This window comes from Hemitrygon akajei, chromosome 6 (genome assembly GCF_048418815.1).
Source record: "Hemitrygon akajei chromosome 6, sHemAka1.3, whole genome shotgun sequence".
Classification (NCBI taxonomy): Eukaryota; Metazoa; Chordata; class Chondrichthyes; order Myliobatiformes; family Dasyatidae; genus Hemitrygon; species Hemitrygon akajei.
This window is the reverse complement of record NC_133129.1, coordinates 40,985,069-40,997,395: the sequence shown is the minus strand read 5'-3', so window position 1 is coordinate 40,997,395 and position 12,327 is coordinate 40,985,069. Positions and strand designations below refer to the sequence as shown.

The 12,327-nt window shown below is 42.5% G+C and overlaps 1 protein-coding gene across 1 annotated transcript in view; it reads left to right on the top strand.

Moving 5' to 3' along the window:
* The window catches only part of LOC140729788 (cardiomyopathy-associated protein 5-like), a 109,580-nt gene that overhangs the window by 78,347 nt on the left and 18,906 nt on the right, over nucleotides 1-12,327 (top strand). Inside the window, exon 11 of the mRNA XM_073050005.1 lies at nucleotides 3,835-3,949. Within this exon, the coding sequence (XP_072906106.1) occupies nucleotides 3,835-3,949 (115 nt within the window). The remainder of the gene's footprint in view (nucleotides 1-3,834; nucleotides 3,950-12,327) is intronic.

Below are 12,327 nucleotides of genomic sequence, written 5' to 3'. Positions count from 1 at the left end.
CTTTCCACAAGGCTCCCCATGGTAGATGTTGTGACTGTGATCAGAGCCACCAGAGAACCTGAAGCTGTTGACACAGACGTCTCTGTTCATCGTGGCAAACAGGCATTCTTCTGGAGATCCTCCTGGTAGAGTCTCACAAGCCCAAAAGTACATTGCATTTTTATATCCTTAAAATCAAAGGTTAACAGCAGGTGATTCAATACAATTTCAATAGTTACAATGACATCATTTACTTTGATATTTTAGCTTGACAATGCTTCCTTTGATCAGAGTGGGAGACACCTCTGAATGTTCAAACACCCATACTGGGACAAACTAATTGACAGAGATATTCTACAAACTTCTGAAGACCAAGAGCTAGATGCCCAAGATTAGTATCTGTGCAATCTAACTCTCTGAGTACTCAAAAGAATAAATTAGCCATTGATTGCAATAATACCTGTGACCATGTTTGAAATGCTAAGTGACAACATCAATCTGATCTCAAACAAAAGAAAATCTGCAGATGCTGGAAATCCGAGCAACACACACAAAATGCTGGAGGAACTCAGTCTGGTCTTCCAGTTTGAACTCAAGTCACAATGGTGCAAATAATTTAGCAATGTTTGATGCAGGCCAATTAACACAATCCCATTGTCTTAATATTTGCCTGATACATATGCAAGCATTTCATGGTCACCATTTTGCAAGCCATATCTCTTAGACAGACAGACAGACATACTTTATTGATCCCGAGGGAAATCGGGTTTCATTACAGACGCACCAAGAATAGTGAAGAAATATAACAATATAAAACCATAAATAATTAAATAATAATAAGTTAATCATGCCAAGTGGAAATAAGTCCAGGACCAGCCTATTGGCTCAGGGTGTCTGACACTCCGAGGGAGGAGTTGTAAAGTTTGATGGCCACAGGCAGGAATGACTTCCTATGATGCTCAGTGTTACATCTCGGTGGAATGAGTCTCTGGCTGAATGTACTCCTGTGCCTAACCAGTACATTATGGAGTGGATAGTATAGTGCTCCACGTGTAGTGCAGAGGTGTGCTTTTAACTTCAATTTGTTGCTTGCAATTTACAATCCACATTAAGAGCTGAAGACTGGTTCTTGTTTGAATTAAAATCTGCATTCACATGACTCCAGAATACTCCTTAACAGTAGGCTCATTCAGAAAGTCAGGAGGTTTGGGATTCAGGGAAACATGGCTGCATTGATTCAGAAATTGCTTTCTCATAGAAGGCACGAGGTAGTAATGGATGGATTGTATTCTGCCTGGAGGTCTATGTCTAGTGGTGGTTCATGGTGATCTGTTTTGGGACCCCTGCTCTTTGTGATTTTTATAAATGACTTGGGTGAGAAAGTGGAAAGGTGGCTTGGTAAGTTTGCAGATGACACTAACGTTGGTGGTGTTGTGGATTATATAGAAGGTTGTTACAACAGGATATTGATAGGATGCCATGCTGGACTGAGAATTGGCAAATTGAGTTCAATCTGGAAAAATGTGGTGATAACTTTGTAAGGGCAAATTTGAAGGCAGAGAACAAGGTAAATTCCGTAGCAGTGTGGAGGAACAGAGGGATCTTGGGTTCCATGTCCATCGGTCCCTCAAAGTTGCCATTCAAGTTGATAGGCTGGTTATATGCTGTGTTGTCCTTCATTAGCTGGGAAATTGAGTTGGCCACCTAATTAGATAGATAGATAGATAGATACTTTATTCATCCCCATGGGGAAATTCAACTTTTTTCCAATGTCCCATACACTTGTTGTAGCAAAACTAATTACATACAATACTTAACTCAGTAAAAAATATGATATACATCTAAATCATTATCTCAAAAAGCATTAATAATAGCTTTTAAAAAGTTCTTAAGTCCTGGTGGTAGAATTGTAAAGCCTAATGGCATTGGGGAGTATTGACCTCTTCATCCTGTCTGAGGAGCATTGCATCGATAGTAACCTGTCACTGAAACTGCTTCTCTGTCTCTGGATGGTGCTATGTAGAGGATGTTCAGAGTTATCCATAATTGACCGTAGCCTACTCATCGCCCTTCGCTCAGCTACCGATGTTAAACTCTCCAGTACTTTGCCCACGACAGAGCCCGCCTTCCTTACCAGCTTATTAAGACGTGAGGCGTCCCTCTTCTTAATGCTTCCTCCCCAACACGCCACCACAAAGAAGAGGGCGCTCTCCACAACTGACCTATAGAACATCTTCAGCATCTCACTACAGACATTGAATGACGCCAACCTTCTTAGGAAGTACAGTCGACTCTGTGCCTTCCTGCACAAGGCATCTGTGTTGGCAGTCCAGTCTAGCTTCTCGTCTAACTGTACTCCCAGATACTTATAGGTCTCAACCTGCTCCACACATTCTCCATTAATGATCACTGGCTCCATATGAGGCCTAGATCTCCTAAAGTCCACCACCATCTCCTTGGTCTTGATGATATTGAGACGCAGGTAGTTTGAGTTGCACCATATCACAAAGTCCTGTATCAGTTTCCTATACTCCTCCTCCTGTCCATTCCTGACACATCCCACTATGGCCGTGTCATCAGCGAACTTCTGCACATGGCAGGACTCCGAGTTATATTGGAAGTCTGATGTGTACAGGGTGAACAGGACCGGAGAGAGTATGGTTCCCTGCGGCGCCCCTGTGCTGCTGACCACCGTGTCAGACCTACAGTCTCCCAACCGCACATACTGAGGTCTATCTGTCAAGTAGTCCACTATCCAATCCACTATGTGAGAGTCTACTCCCATCTCCGTTAGTTTATATTAATTATAGGGAGGATGTGGAAGCTGCAGAGGAGATGCTGACTTGAGTAGAAAGCATGTCTAATGAGGAAAGTTTGAGTGAGCTAGGGCTTTGCTCTTTGGAACGAAGGAGGATGAGAGGTGGCTTGATAAAAGTATATAAGATGATAAGAGGCATAGGCAGTGTGGACTGACAGTGTCTTTTTCCCAGCGTGGCAATGGCTAATGTGAAAGGGGATGATTTTAAGGTGATTAGAGGAAAATATTGGGGAGATGTCACAGGTAAGCCTTATGCACAGAGAATGGTAAATGCGTGGTATGCAAAGGCAGGAGTGGTGGTAGTGGCGGATATATTAGGGACATTTAAGGGACCCTTAGGCAATGTATGAAAAAATAAGAGGGCTATGTGGGATAGAAGGGGTTGATTGATCTTGAGGTAGGTTAAAAGGTTGGCACAACATCATGGGCTGAAGGGTCTGTATTGTGCTGTACTGTTCTGTGTTCTATCTTCTACGTTGACTTGGACTTGCTTAAGGAGAGCTTGTTTGATAGAGAGGGTAGATTTTATTGACCGTTAATATACATAGGCATGGCAAATGTGGTTTGAGAGCTTTATAGGCAAAGAAATTAAACTGTAACATTTAAATTTTAACCAGATATGATATTAGAAGCAAGAAGGGGGTGAACACATTTAATGTAGCTGGAATTAAGGATTGATTCACAACAGAGGAAAGAATTGAAATTCAAGACTGTATTACATCGTATTGAAAGTCAGAAGTTAAAAAACCATGAAAGCAGGAAATTGAATTTGGACTTGTTCTTTCCCTTTTCTGAGAACCCCGGGGTATGTCTGGATACATAACTAGAGATATGGAATGATTGACAATGAAATACACACAGAGACCTTGCATCCTGCTAAGGATGAGAAGCTGTGATTTGTTGCCTATAGCTCTTGACCAAATTTGAAGCTGGCAAAAGAGATGTGTGGATGTTAGGGACTATATTTGGACTATATTTATGTGTTGAATGTTATAGAAGAATAAAACCTTGTTTTAAAATCATTTGTCATTGAATAGGTACTCGCTTTCATCTGAACAAAGAAACAATCCCTCCAAGTATGCAGTTGTCTGAAGATGGGACAGTAATTCACTTTGATGACCAAGCTATGGAAAATGAGAATCCACTGACTGAGTAAGTAGCCATGGCAGTGAAGCACGAAAAGAACAATTTCACTTTAATTCCACTTCCCATTCCATACACATGTTCTCATACCAACACGTGTCAGCCTTCACTGTCAGGTCAAGGCTCAATGCAGGTTGCAGGAACAGCACCTTGTATTTCGCCTGAAGTGACAGCATGAACATCAAATGCTGTCACTTCTCATCCTCCTTTGTTCCAAAGAGAAAAGCCCTAGCTCGCTCACTCCAGTAACTGCTCCCTCTCTGACCCTTTCCCCCATTTTCCTCTTTCAGTTTCCTATTTTCCTCCCTCCCTCATTTGCCTATTTCCTCCAACACCTGTCTCTACATATAACCTGCCAGATCTTGCTCCACTCCTTCTCTCAATCTGCTTATACTCTCTGTCTAGCATTTCCAGTCCAGATGACCCAAAATATCAACTGTCCCTCCAGATCTGCTCCTTAACCCATTGAGTTCCTCCAGCACTTTGTGCTGTTCCAGATTCCAGCATTAAATGTCTCTTGTGTCTTCAAAAGAACAATTCCATCATACTCTAATCAGTGATTTGGTCGAACCCCAACAAAGAACTAAAACTTCCTCCCTGATGCTGTATCTTAACAACTTAACAATCCCTTCCCTAAGCAGCAACAGCACCTTGTATTACAGAACACATTTAACCTCATAAGGAGATTGGTATGAAACTATAGTTGACAGTGAGCTACCAAACTAGATCATAGGGCAGATAACAAAACTGTTGGCCAGAAATGTGCTTGTTGTTTACTGGAGTGCATGGCCTTAGGGGATTGGAAGCTGATTTAACAGTAACTTTCAGAAAGTAAATGGAATAATATTTGAATGTAGATGAAGGGAAGTTGAATGAGAGTTACTGAATTCTTTTTGAGGGCCATCATTGGCACGTTGAGCCCCATGCCCTCCGTGCTGAGTAAAGCCATTCTACTTTTGGTAAATTCTGAATGCCTAATGCTCTGACTATCCTGTTGCAATTCCCAGTCACTCATTTCACTGAGTTTTCAGATCTTCCTCCTGCCCTGTCAGTTGTGCAGTGTGATTTGGGGTGTGCAGAACAACTAAATAGGAACTAGGATGAAATTTTAAAAAGATGCCTGTGGTGGAGATTAAGGAAGACCCTGTCCAAACAAAGGAACTGAACAAGATTGGTAAAAATAATTGGTTGCTTCACTGATTTTGTAGTCTGTTCGCCAAAGGGGCCTCCTATATGTGACCATGTTTTTCCAAGTTCTCACAGCTTAGAGTCATTGAGCACCGCAGTCCATTCCAGACTGTTATTCTGCCTAGTCCCATCGACCTGCACCTGAACCATCACCTTCCATACTTCTCTATCCATGTACCTATCCAAATTTCACTCAAGTGTTGGAAGTGACCCTGCATCTTCTGGCAACTCATTCCACATTCTCACCACCCTCTGAGAGAAGAAGTTCTCCCTCAGGTTTCCCTTAAATATATCACCTTTCACCCTTAACCTATGACTTCTAGTTCTAGTCTCGCCCAACCTCTGTGAAAAGAGCTTGCTTGCATTTACCCCATCGATATCCTTCATAAATTTGTATACTGTACCTCAATCAAATCTCTCATTCTCTGATGTTCTGGGGAATAAAGTTCCCTAACCTATTCAACCTTTCCCTATAACTGAGGTTCTCAAATCCCAGCAACATCCTTCTGATTGCTATTGTACTGTTTCAATCTTATTGCGATCTTTCCTGTAGAAAGTGACCAGAACTACACAAAATACTCCAGAATGGGCCTCACCAACATCTTATACAGTTTCAGCATAACAGTCTAACCTCTGAATCAGAATCAGAATTGGGTTTAATATCATTGGCATATGTTGTGAAATTTGTTGCTGTGCAGCGGCAGCACATTGCAAAACAAAATTATAAAAAGCTATAAATTATAACAATAAAAAATATAAATAAATTAAATCAGTGTAAAAAGAAAGAGAAAAAAATGAGGTGTTCACGGATTCATTGTCTATTCAGAAATCTGATGTCAGGAATGGGGGACAAGAAGCTGTTCTTGAATCGTTGAATGTGTCTCCTTCTTGATGGCGGTAATGAGAAGAGGGAAATATCCTGAGTGATAGGGTGCTTAATGATGGATGCCACCATTTTGAGGTATCATCTTTTGAAGGTGTCCTGGATGCTGAGGAGGCCTGTGCCCATGATGGAGTTGGCTGAGTTTACAACTTCCAGCAGCTTTTTACTTATCCTGTGCAGTGGTCCCTCCAAACCAGACGGTGGTGCAACCAGTTAGAATACTCTCCACAGTACACCTGTGGAAATTTGTGAGTGTCTTTGGTGTCGTACAAAGTCTCCTCAAACACCTAGTGAGATATAACTGCTGTTGTGCCTTTGTAATTGCATCAGTATGGTGGGTCCTTCAGAGGCTGTTGACATCCAGGAACTTGAAACTACTCACCCTTTCCACTGCTGATCCCTTGATGAGGACGGGTGTGTGTTCCCTCGACTTTCCCTTCCTGAAGACCACAATCAATTCCTTGGTCTTGCTGACAGAGTGCAAGGTTGTTGCTGCAACACCACTCCACCAACTCATCTACCTTGCTTCTGTATGTCTGCTTATTACCATCTGGAATTCTGCCAACACAAAGGTTGTGTTGTCAGCAAATTTATAGATGGCATTTGAGCTGTGCCTAGCCACAGAGTCATGGATATAGGGAGAGTAGAGCAGTGGGCTGAGCACGCATCCTTGAGGTGCACCAGTGTTGATTGTCAGCAAAGAAGAGATGTTATTTCCAATCTACACTGTGGCTTCCCTGTGAGGAAGTCAAGGATCCAGTTGCAGGGGGAGGGACAGACACCCAGATTTGGGAGCTTACTAATCAGAATTGAGGGTACAATTGTGTTGAATGCTGAGCTGTACAAGTAAACAACAGCTTGACGTAGGTATTACTTTTTTCCATGTGATCTAAGGTCAAGTGGAAGGCCAATGGGATTGCATCTGCTTTAAGATCTATTTAAGACTATGATAGGCAAATTGCAGTGAGTCCAGGCCCTTGCTTAGGTAGGAGTTGATTCTAGCCATGACCAACCTCTCAAAGCACTTCTTTACAGTAGATGTGAGTGCCACTGGGTGATATTCATTGAGGCAGCTCATCCTGGTGGTCTTGGGCACCTTTTGAAACAGATGGGCACCTCTGACTGCAGCAGTGAGGAGACTGAAGATGTCCTTGAACACTCCCGTCGTTTGGCACAGGTTTTCAGAGCCCTATCGGGTACACCATCAGGGGCTGATGACTTGTGAGGGTTCACCCTCTTAAAAGATGTTCTGACGTCTGCCTCTGAGACGGTGATCACAAGGTCACAGTATAGTGCAGGGATGCACACAGATGTAGTTTTATTCTCCCTTGTGAAGCGTGCATAAAAGGCATTGAGCTCATCTGGTAGTGAAACATCAGAGCCGTTCATGATGTTAGGGGTTTGCCTAGTAGGAAGTAATGGCCTGCAAAACCTGCCAGAATTGACTTGCATCCAACTTTGTCTCTAACCTCAATCGGAAATGTTTATTTGATCTTAATATAGCCTTCTGTAGTCTGTACCCGAACTACTTGTATAGTTCCAGGTCACCAGTCTTGAATGGCACAGTTCCTGGCCTCAGCAGTCTAAGAAATTCCTGGTTCATCCACGGCTTCCAGTTTGGATTGCTTGGTATATTCTCAAAGGCACACACTCATCCACAAACCTTGATGAAGCCGGTGACGCATTCATTCAGATCCCTGAATATGGCCCATTACTGTACTTAGTACTTTGATTTATGAAGGCCAATGTGCCAAAAGCTCTCTTTATTACCCTATCTACCTATGTTGCTACTTTCAAGGAATTATGATCTGTATTCTAGATATCTCTGTTCTACTGCAGTCCTCAGTATCCCTCCATTCACTATATAAAAATTACCCTGGTTTGTCCTCCCAAAGCGCAAAACCTCACACTTGTCTGCTTTAAATTCCATCTGCCTTTTCTCAGACCATTTTTCCAGTTGGCCACATCCCATTGCAAGCTTTAATAGCTTTTTTTCACTGTCCACTATTCCTCTTACCTTGATGTAATCTTCAAATATGCAGTCCATATACTATGATCTAACTGAACCAGATAAGCTAAGAAAAGAACTGCAACTGGTCTCTGTTGGTTTCAGAGGCTCCACCGTTCCCCTGGAGCTATTTCAAGTGCAGGGCTCAGACAAGAAACCTGAGGTGAAGTATAATAGTGTTTTTGAGGAATTCTAATAGATGTAATTTGTACATAGAGTTTCAATATAACCATTTTACAAAATGTAAACTAATGGGTATTTTTTTAATGATTCTGCATCTAGACTGCTGCGACTTAGCTTGAGCACACTCTCATTATAAATATTAAGACTAGACCACTTTATACCCTCGCCTTTTAATGGGGAATAGACACAGCACAAAGGTATGCATTATTTCCCCGCCAAAGGAATGCGTAACAAAGAAGCTGTTTCTTTACCAAAGTTTCTGTGAGGTATAAATTTCAGAAATGATGAATATCTGTCTCTCAGTGGATTTAAGGTAATTCATTCTCAGATGACAAACATGAGGTTCTTGAGCCAATTCATTACCTCATCAGACTCCCTCAGCTGGGTTACTGGCTGGTAATTCAATCAAGGGTATCCAGTATCCACGGAGATCTGTCGGCCAATCATATGACTTTCCCCGCAGTGATTTAAGCTGCTGCCAGAAGCTATATTTTGTGTCAATTGATTATCCCTATGAACATTCGAGCCACATTCTGTTATCTTTGAAAATCTCCCCTCTCTTTAGAAGTGGAGTTGTGAACCATTGCCTGTGGATTCACTACATTTACTGTATTCTTAATTTAGAAGTTTACACACACAGATTGGTTCTTTCCAGTTTCCTCTCTGGGATATTTCTTGTCAAATTTATCATTAGAAGGAACAGTGACGTACAGCTGCCTGGAATTTCATCCTCTAGATGCACCATATAATAGTGAATTTACATTTTATTTTGCTCCTGAGCCTTGGTTCTATTAACTTCAATGGAAATCCATTACAAATCCATTAAATGCCAAGTTCAATGGTTAGCTCTGAATTGATAAACATTGATGTCATATCCACTGTTGATTTGCTGAAACTCATCCTGACCTCTTCTTCTGATACCTTTATTACCAGCAAAAGATTTAGAAAATCCCTGAAATAATTCCCCACCACCCAGAACATACCCTTTTCTCATTGCTACTATCAGGGAGGAGGTACAGAAGCCTGAAGCCACACACTCAATGATTTAGGAACAGCTTCTTCCCCTCCACCATCAGATTTCTGAATTGGCAATGAATCCATGTACACTACCTCACTTTTTTACTTTTTGCACTACTTCTTTAATTTTATATATACAGTATTTATAATTTTTTGAATATTACATATTGCTCTGTAGACCTGCCATGAAACAACAAATTTCATGACATATTAAACCTGATTCTGATTCTTTCTCAACTCCCTCAACTGCAAGTAATGCAAATCTGACTGTACCTGCTGCACAATCGAGTAGCCACCAGTTTTCAGATATGATTTGACATTACAAGTCTGTATTGCTTAACACTTGAGGACTGTCCTGGGGTAGAATGATAATCCTAAACTATGATGCTGTTTGTACTGGTTCTGTGTGCAGGAAAGCAAAGCCATTTCACCTTTCTGCTGACTCTCTATTCCTTCTCAATTTCTCCTTCCACCTTAGCCTTGAATTCTCATCTCAGTCTCTCTCTACTTAATTCCCACTCCTCCCTCCCTTCTCATTTTCAGTGTTAAGTATGTGCAGAGCAAGAATGACAACCGCGCAGTTGGATTAATGTTTTCGCTGAGTCACATTAGCCACAGTACATGCTGGGTAACTGACAGTGCGGGAGCAACGAACCGTGCCCACTGAGATGAGCGCCAGCCCGCGTGAAAAGAGAGAGCCCTCCACGCGTAGGAGGCCCAATCAGTTCAATCGTCCACTCGCCACATTCTTGAAATCAATCCAATACAGTTCACCCAGTATATTGATTGAATTCACTAAACCCACTCACCTTACCTTCATGGCAATATTACAGCCATCAGGATAGGAACGTTCCTTCTCTCATCCATTCCCTTTCTCCATCTTCATGAAATTCTTTTTCAAAATGCTCAACTCACCTCTTCCATAATGTTCTATTTGTTTCTCTCTAAAGTGCCCCATGCCTGAATTGGTTTAATAAATGTCATTAAACAGACTAAAATAATTACAATATCTGGCTGCTAGAAATCTGACATAAACACAAAAAATAAACTGGAAATGCTCAATGGCTCAAAGGCAGCAACAGTGGATTGAAAACAAAGGTCACATTTCACATTAACTCTATGTCGGCACGCGACGTAACTTCCACCCAGTAGACATTGCTTCCACACCATCTGTAACACTGCTCCCCAGCTCAAACACAAGCAACCTCCCATCAACATTTGGTCAGTCATTCACCTGGGCCAAAGTGCTATATATCACCCTTAGTGCCTCGTTCAGGCTGCAGCTAAATTTCAACTCCATTTCCTCTTCACTTCAAAGATTCCTTGGTTCTATCATTGTAAAATCACAACAATATTACTTTTAGTAGAGACACTCCAAAGCCTTCTCAATTATGTGCAGATTTGATGGAGACAGAATTAATTCAAATATAAAGTAAAACACATAAATTGCTACCAACCCATGTACTCCTCCCCTGTCTTCACCTATCACTTGCCAACTTGTACTTCCCTTCCCCCTACCTTCTCATTCTGGCTTCTTCCTCCATCCTTCCAGTCCTGATGAAGGACTGTTTGTTCCCCTCCGTTGATGATGTCTGGCCTACAGAGTTCCTCCAGCATTTTACGTTTGTGTTCTCCACCCTCCTCCAGCATTGATACTGTCCAGAGAACAGGGTTTCGCCTCCCCCTCCTTTGATGCTGCCTGAGGTTTTCCTTTCCAGAACATCAGAGACGTTCTCCTTCAAAGAATGGGGTTTCCCCTCCAACACCTTTGATGCTGTCCTCACCTGCATTTCCTCCATTTCCCTGACATCTGCGCTCACCCCGTCTTCCTGCCGCCTTAACCTTACCTACCACCCCATGAGCCTTCATATCCAACACATCATCCTTCAGAATGTCCGCCATCTCCAAAGGGATCCTACCACCAAACACATCTTTACCTTCGACCCCCCCCCCCACTCTCTGCTTTCCACTCCCTCTGTGATTCCCTTGTCCATTTGTCCCTCCCCACTAATCTCCCACCCAGCACTTATCCCTTCAAGTGGCCAAAGTGTTACACTTGCCCATTCACCTCCCTCCTCACATCCATTCAGGGGACAAACGGTCTTTTCAGGTGAGGCAACAGTTCATCTGCGAATCTGCTGGGGTCGTCTGTGGTGTCCAGTGCTCCCAATGCAGCCTACTCTACATTGGTGAGACCTGTTACAAATTGGAGTAGTGCTTCATCGAGCACCTCCGCTGCATCCACCAAAAGTGAACTTCCTGGTGGCCAAACATTTTAGTTCCCATTCCCATTCCCTTTTTGACATGTTGGTCCATGTGCCAACTCCTTATATTCTGTCTGAGTTATCTCCAACTGATGGCATGAATATAAATTCTTCCGGTAAAAAAATTCCCTCCATCTCCCCAATTCTTCTATTGTTAACTTTGGCTTCTTACCTCTTCTCACCTGCCTATCTAACACCCCCTTCCGCACCTCCCATTGCCCCTCCTCCATCCCTTTCTCCTATGGTCCACTCTCCTCACCATCAGATTACTTCCTCTCCAGCCCTTTACCTTTCCTACTCACCTGGCTTCACTTATCACATCTAGCTGTCCTCTTTGCCCTTTCCTCATCTTTTTATTCTGGCATATTCCCCCTTCCTTTCCAGTCCTGAAGAAGGGTCTCAGCCTGAAACATCAACTGTTTCCATGGATGCTGCCTGACCTGCTGAGTTCCTCCAGCAGTTTGTGTGTGTTGCTTTGAATTTCCAGCATCTGCAGAACCTCTTGTGTTTATGGTCCAAATTTAAATAAGGTACTGAACCAAATGCATAACAAATCACATTTGTTAGTTCATTTCACCCTACCAGTGTAACAGTTTTACTCCTGCTGAACCCCCCAACTCTGTTTTCTAGCATTTCACACTCCATTGTCCATTAGCTACAGGTTTTGCAAAGCCCTGCTGTTTATTTCCTGCCCTACGTCATCCACCACATCCATCCAACTCAGTGCTCAACCTGTCAGCTGCCAAGTCCTCACTTACCACCAGTGGTAACGGAAGTTTCAGTTGCCAAGATCCCTCTTACTTCAAATGGACCTGGGAGATTTTTGTTTAAAAAATTTGTATCT